The sequence below is a fragment of the Larus michahellis genome, chromosome W, assembly GCF_964199755.1.
Source record: "Larus michahellis chromosome W, bLarMic1.1, whole genome shotgun sequence".
Lineage (NCBI taxonomy): Eukaryota > Metazoa > Chordata > Aves > Charadriiformes > Laridae > Larus > Larus michahellis.
Window position 1 is genome coordinate 6,047,947 of NC_133929.1, and position 17,735 is coordinate 6,065,681.

General features: G+C 40.5%; 1 protein-coding gene across 3 annotated transcripts in view; it reads right to left on the reverse strand.

Moving 5' to 3' along the window:
* Nucleotides 1-926: 926 nt before the first annotated feature.
* Nucleotides 927-17,735, reverse strand: part of LOC141735481 (guanine nucleotide-binding protein G(q) subunit alpha) — a 141,488-nt gene continuing 124,679 nt past the window's right edge. For 2 of the 3 annotated variants that reach the window (XM_074568346.1, XM_074568345.1), the window contains 2 exons: nt 12,905-13,058; nt 927-5,526 (listed from right to left, as the gene is read on the reverse strand). In XM_074568346.1, the coding sequence (XP_074424447.1) occupies nt 5,336-5,526; nt 12,905-13,058 (345 nt within the window). In that variant the 3' untranslated portion in view covers nt 927-5,335. Of the gene's footprint in view, nt 5,599-12,904; nt 13,059-17,735 lie in introns of all 3 variants that reach the window. The other variant, XM_074568347.1, reaches the window with a different exon arrangement.

The following is a 17,735-nucleotide window of genomic DNA, read 5'->3' on the forward strand; positions in this document are numbered from 1 at the left end:
GTTTCTACATCTATTTTACATATCTAAATATCACAATTTGCACTTTTATTTTTGTTGATTTTATTCTCACTGAGACATAAAGGTAAAATAAATCCTTCCTCGCTCTCCTTTACATTCTGCAACAGGAAAGAAAAATAAATAGCAATTCACTGAAGTCCTTACTTAGGCAAATTATTTGCATTCCAAGAATCTTATTTAAACTGTTGTAATCACATAATAGAGAACAAAGTCATTTTTGCAAGTGGCCTGAAATTCTATTTTTTCAGTGGTAAAGATGTGAGATCCCATGATTATTGTTCAAGTATGAGCCAGAATCCTGAAAAGCAACATGTAGGCATCTTTCTGTTACTCCTATCATCACTTAGGCAAACAAAAAGATCAAAGAAACAGCCTGCTCTTGCAGTACTACTGCAGTCATGCAAAACACTTAATAGCCTACAAATTCTGAAAGTTTTCTATTAATAAAGACATAGATTATTATTTCTTTTCCCTCATGCTTCTGAGTTTCTGTTGTACACAAGCCAAAAAATCTTTAGTAATAATGGCAAATAACTGTTTTCACTGTACTGAACCTTAAATATTTTGAACTTTCTGGCTGTAATAATGATATTCAGGAAATGTTAATATATGGACAATGAGGACAGAGCATGTATAATTTAAAAAGTAATCACTGGAATAATACATCTATACAATATTTATCATAAGAAACATTTTGGGAGAACAAGAAGCCCAAATATATTTCAGAAAAGCTAAATGTCAAGGAACGAAGGTACTATAATACAAAGTTATGGCCAAAAATACTGTATTTTTAACCAGCAAGATTTTTGAGGAACAGTATTTATGCATTAGTTTTTTCAACCAAAAAACCACACTGTTTTTGTCCCCGGAACAATAGACACTATATGCATTTAAATGACACTTTAAGAATAGCAAATATGATCTTTATTTTTTTAAACACTGCAAATTAAAACAATGTATCTATACTCCCCCAATATATTGGTCAAATAAGGATTTCCTGCAGCATGATAAATAAGGAATTCAGCAATAGCCTTCAGCTTAGACCATCTTTTGAGAGAAAAAAACCACCACACCACAAAACCAGCTTTAGAATAAGATTGATCTGATTGAATTCTCTTAACTAGATAAATAATGACCCTCAATGGATTACTAATTACATGGAACTGTTTATGATTGATACAACTCAAAATATTATGGGTAAATAAAAGCCAAAAAAAAAAAGAGGTGATATCAATGGTTCTTATCAAACCAAAACACATTGTTTTTCAAGATCTCTACTAAACTAACAAATTGGACAGGGACATATGACCTTAGTTGTTTATGTCCGAAGAGGGATTGTATCTATAAAAGTGTGAATGTCTAAAATAGTCATTAAAAATCTTCAACAGGCCATTTTAATTTCCTAACTTGTGACAATCTCTCCAAAACATATTTACTTTATTGGTTTCTTAACCAGAGGTAGGTAATTTGTAGGCCTTGTTAATATACTTCATTAGTTTACTAATGTAATGCAGGATAACCATGCACAGAGCTCCAAGAACAGCAGCACATACAATAAATTATTTGGGCATTTTTTTTTCGTGTGGGTTAACATGTCTTTGTTTTCTCTTATTATTTCATTATTTTGTCAAGAACGCATAACAAGGGAAGGGGAATTAGGTTGAGTAATCTGAGTCTTTTGCATTTTACAACCAAAAGCTTGGAGTTTAGCAATGTCTTCATATGCAGCCCTTTTAAAGTTTTTGCAAATCATGCAGTCGGTTCTCACTGATAGCCAGCATAAAGTCTCTTATCCACTTTCAAACTTAAAAAAGTGTTTCACAATGATGTGGCAGTATAATTAAAAATTGCAGTTCATACACCTTGAAAATCAAGAGTCTGAATTATAAAAAGTAAACTGCTCTTATAGCTTCATCATCCTATATATGTCAGGACAGTGACAGCTACTTAGTGAAAAAAGGAAATTTAAGGTTTCTGTAAAACACATATTACAGCTTTCTTGTACTAGTGACCACCTAGAATACACAGGTTCCCAAGATGTTTTCCTTTCCTCCTCTCCCATTTATGACATTCAATGAAATCACATAATTTTGGCAAAGTTAAAAGGGTTTCTGCCTTGTTTTTGCCTTCAGCTTCATGTTAGAGGACTCAAGCACTATAATGCATAGTGGAAATCACCAATTAAAACAGCAACAGCAACGGAATATATTGCAAGTGGGAACAGCTATATCATTTAAAAAGGAAATGTTTTTGTAAACACTGTCATGCTGCAATGCTGTGTTAGGTGATTCATGTAAGGCTTGCATTAGCATGCTGAATAGATATTTTTTCAGAATATGCTCAAATGATCTAAACATTATCACAGGTTCAACTCAATTAAAATATACCAGAAGTAGCCCAGTGGCGCACACTCTTGAATTTTGCAATCACAATATATCTAAAAAGCATGAGTAAACTTTTTTTTTGTTGTTATACAAAACTTAAAATGCCATTCCCCCCCCAATATCCCATAACAAAAAAAAACCCAAAATCCCAAACCTTCATTAGATACCACTGGCTTTTTTTTTTTTTTTGGCTACAGTTCTATTTATATCACTAAATCCAAGGTGGCCAATATATTCCCAGGTCAAAAGAAGGGATATTATCACACACTCCAGAGTCAACATTGGAAACAGAAGGTTTGTTATGTTTATAAGGACGATCAAGACCAATTTTATAATCACATATATAACAAGAATAACTGTTCTGATCATGTATTTAGAATGTTAGTGTCACTTTTTATAACCTACAACTACCTGCTTTAGCTTTATTAAATAAAATTCTTTAACTCCTTAAAACTGTTAACACTAGTGACTTTGTTGTAGTTAGATCTAAGGTTTCTGTAATTTCTGAAATAATGTTTAACTGATCTGATGTTCTGTATTTTTTCATGATACTTTTAGGGAAATAGCATATACCCATTAGTACTTAATATGTTCAATAGTTTGAAATGTCTCTAAATTAACTTTTCTAATAAAGGCTATTAGAAAGGTAAAATTAACCAAAGTTGAATCTGCCAAAACCAAATTCATATTTAAGAGCTTATGTTCCAATCCTAGATATAATGGCATAAATTCTTTCAACAAAAACAGTTTCTACATCTGTATAAAGCCCTGACAAGATTTAAGTGTTGTTTTGATTGAGAATGTCCTCTGCGTTTCTCCAATTTACTTTTACTCAGGAATGTACAAATGATTTTATACAGCACAATGCTAGTACCACTCTGCACTATAATAAGCTTTTTTTGCTTTTTAAATAAAAACAGCAAATCCCTAGTCAGAAATAAACTGGAAAAATTTACATTCTTGTCTTAAAAAAGTAAATAAAATAACATTATTTAAAATGTGAATAAGCTGTAAGACATACGATACAATTACATAGATACATATCAACACAGCACATTCAATTTGTCAAAAATTAATGATTGTAAAGCCAATATGGATGCTACCATATATATATAGATGTATGTACAATGATTATAGCATTCATAATTGCACTATACCTACAATCAGTTTTCAATTATAAGGTGTTTTATGAGGGAGTAAAAAATAGCAACTGTTCTTATTATTGTTATTTTGGAGTTGGGAGGGTTAAGGATGAAAAACATCTCATTAGTATTTAATGTTAACTTTGTTACTCAACTAATAAGTCATTCTTTTTCCAACTCTCCTCCACTGCTGAGAGAAGCAGTAATTTCTGTGCTAAGTGTACTCTAGTGCTACTTGGCATTGTAAATAATCAATCCAATTACGCCTGTCCTCTGAGTTCTCTGTAGCTTGCTAGCAATCATGCACCTGGTAAAAAAAAATAAATCTTTCAACCTAAGCTGCTCATTGATGTGTGCTACATTTTTGTTGTTAAAAATTTGCACATTGAAATTTCAAGAGTGATTTTCTCACTGTTTCATTTACATTAATAAATCTTTCTGAAGAACATCAAGAGTGGCTATTTTGCATGAAGCCTATCAAATGTCTGTGAATTGGTTAAGAAGCAATCTTATCAAGAAAGGTTCCTGAATGTGATCACTCATCAATAATTTCATGCTGTACTTCACATGCTTTGCTATTATTACAGAAAACACTATACGCATTCTCATGCCATCTCTGACATAAGGAGAGAGTTAAACTGTCTTCTATACATGGAAACCTAGTAGCGTATTCACTCACACTGTTGTTCTTGGCATTAAAAAATGGAACGCTTTCTAAAAAAGGGAACATATGAGCTTAAAATATGTTTGCTTATTGTTTGGCAGTTGACTCAGTCAGGTCAGTTCCCAATCCATCAGTTTGGCATTTCAATCGGTATGTTATGTTCCAAAAGTATTGGTTTTATAAAAAGCCAGATTTGGCAAGATTTTATACAACAAAAATATTTTTTCTATTGTGGAAAAACACACTTTAAAAAAGCTCTAACTTATGAAAAAATGCACACAACTGAAAAAACCAAACCACCACTGTTTCAGGCTATAGCCACTGGGGAAAATGTAGTGTCCATAACATTTCTGTTTGGCATTTGTGAATAAAGAAAAGAAAAAATAATTTCACATGGCAATTAAAAAGAGATTCTATGATATTCCATGAACACCCCAGGTTTGTGTCTTTAATTATTTCATTACTGTCTTCTATGCATCTTTCTGAACTGTGAAAGTATGGTTAAATTCTAAATCCATACACAACTATTTCTATTTTGCAATCCCAATATTCTAGCCTCAGAAGTGAAGACAGAATGAAAATACCCATGTCAAGAATTTAAAAATCACACTATCAATACATTTGATCCTTCAGAGAAACATTCTGTAAAATTTGAATGACTGATAACTTCAGTTCTGATTATAGCATTTTTCCTGACCAAATCACCCAACAGAAAATATTTTACCAAGGAATGCAACTGGGAAAATGGCCATTGTACCTTTAAAAACATAAGGGAGGAGGAAGGAGGGAGAGAGCAAGGGTCAGGGAACGAGGAAACCAGATGTATTTTGCTTCAATAGCAAAAAGCTATTATCCTTTGTGAGTGTACAACTGAGAATTTAAAACACATTGAGTCACAAGTTTTTGCCTAAAAAATAAGAAAATGTACTGTGAATGTACTTCAGCATCTTTTGGTTTTCCTCCGTATAGTTTAAATAAAATCATATTAACTAAAAACTCTGTGGACATTCACAGAGTCCAGGCCAGCAATAAATTAGTATTATGCAATTTGTTTTCACAGATAATACAGTCCCTCTTGTGTATCTTCAATCACGCAAAGGTGGTCTTGGAGGGCCTCCTAGGCACAGTTAGACCAGGTTGTACTCCTTCAGGTTTAACTGTAGGATTGTGTCCTTGACAGCAGCAAAGACGAAGCGTATATTCTCTGTGTCTGTAGCACATGTGAAGTGGGAGTAGATAATTTTGTCACTGTCTGGATTCAGGTCTACAAACATCTTCAAGATGAACTCTCGTGCTGCTTGTGCATCCCGTTGTGGTCCTGATAATTAAGAAGAGAAAGTCATTTTTTCCTAAAGTCAATTCAATATTTGAGCTTCTTTAGGAGGGGAACCTTGGGAGCAGAAAACAGAAGAAAGACTCAGTCTGTGATCTTCATATGAGAGAAAAAGGGAAAATTTTTACTAATAAATACTACAATATACTATTTTTTTCCAGTAGGAACCATTAAAAAATAAAAATGGAAGGAAATTCCAGAAATTGATGATGCAAGAGCTGTTCATTTCCTGCTGTCTATCCTCTTCTTCCATAAGATATTTAAAATGGAGAGATGAAATTGATGGTCTATAACCACACAAAATGAACAACAGAAGAAATAGTTGCTTTATACTAATAAATATTAAAAAAAAATGGAATTGGCCCATTTTCAGTCTATACTATAGTAAAACTATACTAAAGTACGTTCTTTTAAAACATAACATAATCAAGTTACATTCTAAACTGATCTGACACTTTTTCTCCAATATAATTTAATTTACTTTAGTCATAATAAAATATACATGCTTGCTAGTTGAAGCTGTTTAATTGCAAAAAGTTAAGTCAATTCTCTAAATCAATTCTCTAAATTATATATAACAATACTATTAAATCGAAAAAGTCTGTAATTCTCAGACAAACACAAAGTTTATGTAAACAAATGGCATGGTCTGCTTTACACAAGACAGAAGGCAAAATAATGACTTCCAATTTAGAACAGTGAGGATTTGTTCATGTTCACAGCCAAAAGAGCAGGAGAGAAGCAGGAGCAAGCTATTGTTTTCCTGTATTGCAATTCTGTTCCACTGCAATTTTCATAGGCCATTATTCACTTGCCCTCCTGTTTCTCCAATATGGGTTTCTACAGAACATGTATGTTTTCTGTGCCTCCTCCTCCTATCTCCTCATTAGTCCTGGTCTTGTTACATGACAATATAAATATCATCGCTCAGCTGTTATATAGTTCTGTCCTTCAGTGGTTATGAAATCTATACTTAGTGGGTTAGCGTGTGCCCACATAACTTTCAATAACAGCACAATAAAAAAAAAAACACAACAGAAGAGAAATCATATGATTTCTGATATCTATTGGTTGCAAAGCCTTGTGGAAGGAGAACATGATTCTGCAATATCTTGGTGTATGCACATGAGCTCTCCTAGAAGCTATGTGAAGGCACATGGAGGACAGGGAGGTTATTAATTGAGACAACCAGCATGGCTTCACCAAGGGCAAGTCCTGCCTGACCAACTTAGTGTCCTTCTACGACAGAGTGACTACATCAGTGGACAAGGGAAGAGCTATGGATGTCGTCTATCTGGACATCTGTAAGGCCTTTGACACAGTCCCCCACAACATCCTTCTCTCTAAATTGGACAGAAATTAGTTTGATGGCTGGACTGTTTGGTGCATGAGGAATTGGATGGATGGCTGCATCGAAAGAGTTGCAGTATGTGCTTCAGCACATATTCTATAGAAACAGCAGCAACAATAAATTTCACCGCTATTTTTTTTTACTCTTAATAAGTTTAAATATTTGTAAAGGAGACTCCTAGACTTTCAAAGACAATGATTTCTTCAAAATAAGCCATTTATTGTTTTAATCAACTTCCTAGAATTTTGTTAAACTGTTTTACAGTGGGTAGACACAGGTAGGGTTGTCCCTCTCTCAAAATCTACTGCACTATTCAAAGCCTGTATCCAAATTTTGCTTACCTAATAACATGTCGGCTGATTATCATGTAATTTTAATTTTTTTTTGACTGGAGTTCAAGTATGGAAAACTGAGGTTAAAAAGAAAGTTTGCCACCTCAGGAATTTTAAAAAAAGGGAATGAGCCAATGTTAGATTTACAATGCTAAGTGGTTATGATCTAAATAATCTTGGAAAAGAATTATAATACAAATCAGTAGGTTTCTTGTCCATTGTTCTCTAATTAGCAGTCTTCAAAGGGTCTCTCTATATGATAGTTAAGTCCTATATAAAAAGTACTACAATTTGGCTTGGCTACATTAGTTTGGTGAGTGTAATCATTTATTTTCTTTGAAGACTCTGGAGGGGAGTGTGCTCCTGTGGACAGACATTTTTTTCTATTTTCCTTCCCAAGCGTCTTTTTGTCTTTTTCCCCTCTCCCAGCACTTAATTCCAGTCTGTGAGTCTGTCTTTTAGTATTAGCTGTGAAAACATACCTTCATGTGATACTCTTACCATTGAGCACGTCTCAGTCTCTCATCCAATATTGTTATGACATACTGTGCAGTACAACTGCTTAGTTTAGTCAGTCCAGTTTGCCATCCTGGTTAGCATTTCTCATCTCTATGCTACTTTCTCCATTGTGCTACCACACAGGAAACTGCACGGGAAACTGCTGAAAAATACCTAATTCTGATGAGTTCTCCAAATCTGTCCATCTTCAACGTCTCCGAACAGAGTGCTGGAACAGCAGAGTGGACCACACAGTGACCCATGCAAGCCACAGACTGTGTAACCCACCCCATCTTTCCACCAGAAGAAATCAAATCAAACCATAACCCTGTCTAAGGGGTTAAGTCCAGCAAGATCTGCAGAATTAGAGTCAGACGCTTAAAGACTTTCAGGTCTGGCCTACTGGTTATGGCCCTAGTGGTCCATAACCTTCTTTTGTTTCCCTTACCCATGGCAAAGGAGAAGAGGAAGAGGGTTTCTCTGAGCTGACTGATTGAAAAACCTCATAACAATGAATGCGAATGACACTGCAAGCTGGAACCTGGTCAGAATCAAAGAAGACTATAAAGCCCTGGGGGTGCAAGTGAAAAGTATTGGTGCCCAAGTTATCTTTTCTTCCATTTTAACAGTTAGATGAAAGGGTGCAGCCAGAAATAGATGTATAATGCAAATCAACTGCTGGCTTCATGGCTGGTGCCATCGGGAGGGTTTTGGCTTTTATGACAATGGGACATTCTTTGATGACTATAGCTTGTTAGGGAGGGATGGGATCCACGTGTCTAGAAGAGGCAAGGGAATCTTCGGCAGCAAGCTGGCCAACTTGGTGAGGCAGACTTTAAACTGAAGGACTCGGGGTACGGGATCCAAAGTGGCAATGCTCATGCCATTCCAACCAACTGGGGAATGAGCCAGGCCAACCAGAGCAGCAAAAAATGTCAACTCCGAGGGGAATGTTACAGTAGGCATCTGCTACTGACCTCCAAACCAAGACAAAAAGGCCAACAAAGCAATATTTGGGTCACTTAAGCAAGCTTTGGGTCAACAGAACCTGGTTCTTATGGGTGACTTCAACTACACAGACATTTGTTGGAAGAACAATACAGCAGCTCACATGTCATCCACCAAGTTCCTGGAATGTGTAGAGGACTGCTTCCTCATACAAATATTAGATGTGCCAACCAGGAACAAGGCACTGCTGGACTTGCTACTCACAAACCAAGAAAACCTGCTTTATAATATCTCTTGGGATCCTGCTGAACATGCTGAAGGTTAGTACTAAGACAAAGGTTTTAGATTTTAGAAGAAGAGCTCGCTCGGAGGGATTCTGTGGGAAGCTTCCATGGAGAATAAAGGAGTTAGTGAGTGCTGGGAGTTTTTCAAGAAAGGTCTCCTGGAAGCACAAAAACAGTTCATCCCCTTTAAAGGTAAGGGAAGTAGATGGAGCAAGAACCCCCCCTTGGCTTAGCTGCAAGCTTCTGAGTCTGCTCAAAACCAAGAGAAGCGTACCAGAAATGGAAAAGTGGACGAATACCTGTTGAGAACTACAAGGGCGTTGCCAGGGTGTGCAGAAATGCAGTTAGAAAAGCAAAAGCTCAGCTCAAATTGAAATTGTCCAGAGATGTCAAAAACTACAAGGAAGGGTTCTTCAGGTACATAAACAACAAGCAGAAACAGAAGGAAAACATTGGCCCGCTGTTAAACAGGAGAGGGGAATTAGTCACCAACAACACTGAAAAGGCAGAGGTTCTCAACACTTTCTTCACCTCTGTCTTTACCAGCACTGTTGGGCCCCAGGCCTTGGGAACAACAATCCAGGTTGACGCAATCACAGACCCATCATCAGTGAAGGAAGAGTTGGCATGCGAACTATTACAAGAGCTTGACCCCTACAAATCAATGGGCCCTGACAATATCCACCCAAAGGTGTTAAGAGAGCTGGCTGATGTCATTGTGAGACCACTCTCCATAAACTTTGAGAAGTCGTGGAGATCAGGGGCATGTCCCAGAAGACTGGAAGAAGGCTAATGTCACCCCCATCTACAAGAAGGGCTTAAAGGAGGATCCTGGAAATTATAGACCCATCAGTTTTACTTTAGTCTCTGGAAAAGTTATGGAACGAATCCTCCTGGGGGCTATCACAAGTCAAATGAAGCACATGATTGGGAAAAGCCAGCATGGATTCACCAAGGGCAAAAAACCTGATCGTCTTCTATGACAAAGCAACCTGCTCAGTTGATGTGGGGCGAGTGTTGGACATTATCTCCAAGGATTTCAACACGGTTCCCCACAGCCTCCTCCTAGAGAAACTGATGCGTTAAGGTCTAGACAAGTGATCTGTGCGGTGGGTGGGGAACTGGCTGACAGGCTGCACCCAGAGGGTGGTGGTAAATAGCTCTTTTTCAAACTGGCAACCTGTCACAAGCGGGGTCCCCCAGGGATCAATACTGTTTAATATCTTCATAAGTGATCTGGATGATGGGATCGAATGTACCCTGATGAAGTTTGCTGATGACAACAGAGTCGGGAAGTGGACACTTCGGAAGGGAGGGACACCCTGCAGAAAGACCTGGATAGGCTGGAAGAGTAGACTAATAAGAACCCTATGAAGTTCAACAAGGACAAGTGTAAGGTCTTGCACCTGGGAAAACATAATCCAGGAGTGCAGCACAGGCTGGGATCTAGCTGGCTGGGGAGCAGCTCTGTGGAAAGGGACCTGGGGGTCCTGGTGGACAACAAGCTCAATATGAGTGAACAGTGTGCTCCTGCGGCAAAGCAAGCCAACAGGATGCTGGGTTGCATCAACAAGGGCATCACCAGCAGAGATAAAGAAGCCATTATCCCACTCAGCGCTTGTCAGGCCACACCTGGAATACTGTGTTCAGTTTTGGTCCCTGCTATGCAAAAAAGATGTGGACAGGCTGGAGAGGGTCCAGAGAAGGGCCACCAAGATGATCAAAGGACTGGGAAGCCTGCCATATGAGGAAAGGCTGAGGGAATTGGTTTTTTTCAGCCTTGAGAAAAGAAGGCTTAGGGGAGACCTTATCACCACGTTCCAGTATTTAAAGGGTGGCTACAAAGAAGACGGAGACTCTCTTTTTACAAGGAGGCACATGGAAAAGATGAGGGCTAATGGGTACAAGTTACTCCTGGGGAGATTCCGATTGGACACAAGAGGAAAATTTTTCACAATGAGAACAATCAGCCATTGGAACAATCTCCCCAGGGAAGTGGTGGATTCCCCAACATTGGACACTTTTAAGATTCAGCTGGACAGGGTGCTGGGCCACCTTGTCTAGACCGTGCTTTTGCCAAGAAAGGTTGGACCAGATGATCCTTGAGGTCCCTTCCAACCTGGTATTCTATGATTCGATGATAACCTTCTATGATGAAATGACTGGCTTGGTAAACAAGGGGAGAGCAGTGGATATTTCTACCTAGACTTCATTAAGGCTTTTGACATTGTCTCCCATAAGATCTTCATAGGGAAGCTGATGAAGTATGCGCTGGATGAGCAGGCAGTGAGGGGGATTGAAAACTGGCTGAATGGCTGAGATCAGAGGGTGGTGATCAGTGGCACAAAGTCTAGTTGGAGGCCAGTAACTAGTGGGGTACCCCAGGGATCAATATCGGGTACAGTCCTGTTTAACTTCTTTAATGATCTGAGCAGAGTGTATCATCATCAAGTTTGCTGATGACACAAAACTGGGAAGAGTGGCTGTCATCCAGAGGGACCTCGACAGGCTGGAGAAATGGTCTGACAGGAACCTCATGAAGTTCAACAAGGGGAAATGCCAAGTCCCACACTTGGGGAGGAACAATCCAAAGCACCAATATATGCTGGGGGCCACCCAGCTGGAAAGCAGCTTGGCAGAAGAGGACCTGGGGCTCCTGGTGGACACCATTTGAACATGAGCCAGCAATGTGCCCTTGAGGCCAAGGCGGCTAATGGTATCCTGGGCTGCATTAGGAGGAATCAATTAGCAGGTCAAGGGAAGTGATTCTTCCCCTCTGCTCAGAACTGGTGAGGCCACACCTGGAGTCCATCTCTGGGCTCCACAGTACAAGACAGGCATGGGTAGCCTTGGCTGTAATGACCATGTGATAGCAGAATTCAAGATCCTTAGGGCAGCAAGGAGGGCATGCAGCAAGCTCACTAGACTCTCCAGTACGTCATAGAATCATAGAATGGTTTAGGTTGGAAGGGACCTTAAAGATCATCTTGTTCCAACCCCCCAGCTATGGGCAGGGACACCACCCACTGGACTGGGTTGCTCAAAGCCCCATCCAGCCTGGCCTTGAACACTTCCAGGGAAGGGGCATCCACAACTTCCCTGGGCAACCTGTTCCAGTGTCTCACCACTCTCATAGTGAAAAATTTCTTACTAATTTCTAATCTACCCTCTTCCAGTTTGAAAGGAATCTACCCTCTTCCTGTTATCAAAGCTTCCACTCAGTTACCTTAGAATACCTAACTTTTCACCTCAGGAGAACTTTCTGAAAGTACAGCTTCCTTAGAAACAGCTGCGTGTTCCATATAATGTTTTCTGGGACAAGCACATTAAATTTCACATAAGTAACATAAAAGTAAAATAAAGGAAACAAAAAAGAAATGAAAGGGTGGGAGGAGTGATACTGGTTTCTCTGACAGCCACAGAGAATTTATGACGCTTCTGTTCAGATATCCAGCGTTAAACAAAAAAACAACAACAAACAAACAAAACCAAAACAAAAAATCAAAAAAAGAAGAGTATGTGTGACACTAAAAATGAGAAATGCATTTTTTATGTAATTTTAGCTTTATACTTCAGTTCAAACCCTCACCCCAACATATGAACAAGGACAGAATAAGGTCCATTGCTACTATGATGTTATTCATCTAGAACCAATAATTTCACATGAAAGGTAATGCTATCCTATCCACAATTAATGAAGGTATAGAACGAAATCCTGGCAATCTACAAAATCCTACAAGACTTCAGTGACTAAATATTTGGAGTATTAAAAATTGCTATTTTTAATAATTTTTTCCTTTTCATATACTTTTTAAAAAACATGACCAGCAAGTCATTCAACTACAAACTAACCATTTGGTGTACTAAGTAAAATTTGTAAAGAAGAAAATGGGCGTAATGAAGAATGGGTGATAAACTTTGTCTTAAGAACCTCTAAGCAAAATACTTACCATCATACTCTGGGAAATAATCAACCAAATGGGAGTACATAATTTTCTCCTCTAAGAGATCTTTTTTATTTAAGAACAGAATGACCGAAGAATTCTGGAACCATGGATATGTGATAATTGTCCTAAAGAGTGCTTTGCTTTCTTCCATTCGATTCTGGAATAAAAAAAAAGAGAGATGAATTTATGCACTTGTGAAAATAAATTTTTATTTTTTTTAAATCAATCCGTGCAATTCTATTTTATTTGATACAGATATCCATTTCATGTTTTTCACCTTCTTACTGAAATGTAAGATTTAATTGATTCATTTACAATTCATAGGTAAGTGGTAAATTAAATATGCAGGCAGTTTCCTTTTGCAAACTCATTGACACAAGCATAATTACGACCCTGGACTTTAGGCATGCAGACTTTGATCGCTTCAGGGATCTGCTGGCCAAAGTGCCGTGGGACAAAGCTCTAGAGGGAAGGGGGGCCCAGGACAGCTGGTCAGTAATCAAGGATCACCTTCTCCATGTCCAGGAGCAAACTATACCGACAAAGAGGAAGGCAGGAAAGAATGCTAGGAGACCTGCCTGGATGAACAAGGAGCTCCTGGACACACTGTCACACAAAAAGAAACTTTATAAGGAGTGGAAGAAAGGATATCTGGAATGGGGGGCATATAAGGAAGCTGTCCGAGCAGCAAGAGACCTGGTGAGAAAAGCTAAAGCTCGGTTAGAATTAAATCTAGCCAAGGAGATCAAGGGAAAGAGCAAAAATTTCTATAGGTATATTAATGGTAAGAACAAGACTAGGGAAGGTGTGGGCCCCCTCAGAAAGGAAACGGGAGAACTGGTGACAAGTGATATGGAGAAGGCCGAGGTTCTCAACAACTTCTTTTCCTCAGTCTTCGCTGGCAAGGGCTCCAGCCACACTCCCAGAGTCACAGAAGATAATGGCAGGGGTTGGAAAGAACTGCCCATTGTAAGTGAAGATCAGGTTTGTGACCATCTGATGAACCTGAAAGTGAACAAGTCCATGGGACCTGATGGGATACACCCACGGGTACTGAAGGAACTGGTGGATGAGGTTGCTAAACTGCTCTCTATTATATTCCAAAAGTCATGGCAGTCTGGTGAGGTCCCCACTGACTGGAAAAGGGGAAACATAATCCCCATTTTCAAAAAGGGAAAGAAGGAGGAACCAGGGAACTGTAGGCCAGTCAGTCTCACCTCTGTGCCTGGTAAGATTATGGAGCAGATCCTCCTGGAGGCACTGCTGAGGCAGAAGAATAACGAAGAGGTGATTAGGTACAATCAACACAGCTTCACCAAGGACAAATCATGCCTGACAAACCTGGTGGCCTTCTATGAGAAGGTCACAACATCAATAGACAAGGGGAGAGCAACTGACGTCATTTACCTGGACCTGAGGAAAGCCTTTGACACTGTCCCGCATGACATCCTGGTCTCCAAGCTGATAAAATATGGGTTTGATGGATGGACAATTCTGTGGATAAAGAACTGGCTTGATGGCCGCACCCAAAGAGTGGCTGTCAATGGGTCCATGTCCAAGTGGAGGCCAGTGACAAGTGGAGTCCCTCAAGGATCAGTACTGGGACCGGTCTTGTTTAACATCTTTGTCAGCGACATGGACAGTGAGATTGAGTGCACCCTCAGCAAGTTTGCTGCTGACACCAAGCTGTGTGGGGCGGCTGACACGCTGGAGGGAAGAGATGCCATGCAGAGGGACCCTGACAGGCTGGAGAGGTGGGCCCATGCCAACCTCATGAAGTTCAACAAGACCAAGTGCAAGGTCCTCCATCTGGGTCGGGGCAATCCCAAGCACCGATATAGGCTGGGCAGTGACTGGCTTGAGAGCAGCCCTGAAGAAAAGGACTTGGGGGTGCTGGTGGACGAGAGGCTCAACATGAGCTGTCAGTGTGCACTCGCAGCCCAGAAAGCCAATTGTATCCTGGGCTGCATTGGGAGAAGCATGGCCAGCAGGTCGAGGGAGGTGATTCTCCCCCTCTACTCTGCTCTCGTGAGACCCCACCTGGAGTACTGCGTCCAATTCTGGAGCCCCTACTACAAGAGAGATATGGATGTGCTGGAATGTGTCCAGAGAAGGGCCACAAGGATGATCTGAGGGCTGGAGCATCTCTCCTATGAGGACAGAGTGAGAGAGTTGGGGTTGTTCAGTCTGGAGAAAAGAAGGCTCCGAGGAGACCTTATAGTGGCCTACCAGTATCTTAAGGGGGCCTACAAGAAAGCTGGGGAGGGACATTTTAGAATGTCGCGTAATGGTAGGACTAGAGGGAATGGATTAAAACTAGAGATGGGATGATTCAGACTGGACGTTAGGAAGAAGTTCTTCACCATGAGGGTGGTGAGACACTGGAACAGGTTGCCCAGAGAAGTGGTGGAAGCCCCATCCCTGGAAGTTTTTAAGGCCAGGCTGGATGGGGCTCTGAGCAACCTGATCTAGTGGGAGGTGTCCCTGCCCATGGCAGAGGGGTTGGAACTAGATGATCTTTAAGGTCCCTTACAACCCTAACAATTCTATGATTCTATAATTATTCTTTAAAACACAGGTCATGGACATGATAGCTGTAACAGGTACTGTTATATATACTGACAATGCACAGTTATGATCAGCCAACAAATTCATGGGTACTGAAATACATGTGCTTTAAGGCACAAGGAAGCGTACAAGACGACAGAATAACCAAGTTTTAAGAACCTTATTCATTTTATATGACTTTCCTGAACTTTAAATGCAAGTTATCCTTAATTTTTTGAAAGAGATCAGCTTTAAAATAGTTCCTGTTAAATTTGAAATTTGCTCATTGATAACTTGTGAATATTTCCCCAAATCAAAGGCTTATGATATAAAACCTTACAAAGGATAAATTTGTTTCTAACATCATTCAGTTAGTCTTTACTTAAGCCTTGCTTAATTGCTCCTGAAAAGCATTTTGTATTATAGTGTAAATGTAAGTGAAGCATAAAGTTCTGTTGGTAAGGGCTTTCTGACACTGTATAATTCTGTTGTGTTTTTATACAATTCTGAAGAACTGTTAGTCTGACACGATGCAGCTAATGTAGAGTCAGAACAAATTGACTTTGGTACCAGGAATTAATTCTACTTCTTTCTTCATTTGGAAAACTCTAAGGCAGGCCTGATTAGCTACCTATGGAAGTTTTTTTTAGGATCTGCCTGCTGAAAACAACAGTTTCACCACCAAACAGGCCTTCAGAGAATAAAATCAAGGAAGCGAATCTTGCAGATTTTGCTGTTGCTGAGCCATAGAATCATAGAAGCATTTTGGTTGGAAAAGACCCTTAAGATCATTGAGTCCAATAATTAACACTACCAAGTCCAGCACCAAACCACATCCCTAAGTGCCACGGCTAGAAGTCTTTTAAATACCTCCAGGGATGGTGACTCAAACACTTCCCTGGCCAGACTGTTCCAATGCTTGACAGCCCTTTCAGTGAAGAATTTTTACCTAATAACCAATCTAAAACTCCCCTGGTGAAACTTGAGGCCATTTCCTCTTGTCCTATCGTTTGTTACTTGGGAGAAGAGACCGACCCCCACCTCGCTACAACCTCCTTTCAGGTAGATGTAGAGAGCAATAAGGTCTCCCCTCAGCCTCCTTTTCTGCAGGCTAAACAATCCCAGCTCCCTCAGCCTCTCCTAATAAGACTTGTTCTGTAGACCCTTCACCATCTTCATTGCTCTTCTTTGGAGGTGCTCCAGCACCTCCATGTCTTTCTTGTAGTGAGAGGCCCAAAACTGGACACAGTATTCGAGGTGGGGCCTCACCAGTGCCGAGTACAGGGGGACGATCACTTCCCTCGTCCTACTCACCACACTGTTCCTGATACAGGCCAGGATGCTGTTGGCCTTCTTGGCTGCCTGGGCACACTGCTGGCTCATATTCAGCCAACTGTTGACCAGCACCTGCAGGTCCTTTTCTGCTGGGCAGCTTTCCAGCCACTCTTCCCCACACCTGTAGCGCTGCATGGGGTTGTTGTGACCAAAATGCAGGACCCGGCACTTGGCCTTGTTGAACCTCATACAACTGGCCCATTGATCCAGCCTGTCCAGATCCCTCGGCAGAGCCTTTCTACCCTCAAGCAGGTCAACACTCCCACCTAACTTGGTGTCGTCTGCAAACTTACTGAGGGTGCACTCGATCCCCTCGTCCAGATCATTGATAAAGATATTAAACAGAACTGGCCCCAATACTGAGCCCTGGGGAACACCACTTGTGACCGGCCGACAACTGTATTTAACTCCATTCACCACCACTCTCTGGGCCTGGCCCTCCAGCCAGTTTTTAACCCAGTGAAAAGTATTCCCATCCAAGCCATGGACAGCCAGATTCTCCAGGAGAATGCTGTGGGAAACTGTATCAAAGGCCTTATTAAAGTCCAGGTAAACAACATCCACGGCCTTTCCCTCATCCACCAAGCGTGTCACCTTGTCATAGAAGGAGATCAGGTTTGTCAAGCAGGACCTGCCTTTCACGAACCCATGCTGACGGGGCCTGATCACGTGGTTGTCCTTCATATGCAGCATAATGGCACTCAGGATGATCTGTTCCATGACCTTCCCAGGCACCAAGGTCAGACTGACAGGCCTGTAGTTCCCCGGACCATCCTTCCGGCCCTTCTTGTGGATGGGCGCCACATTTGCAAACTTCCAGTCAACTGGGACCTCTCTGGTTTGCCAGGACTGCTGGTAAATGAGGGAAAGTGGCTTGGTGAGCACTTCCACCATCTCCCTCAGTACCCTCGGGTGGATCCCATTCAGCCCCATAGACTTGTGTACGTCCAGG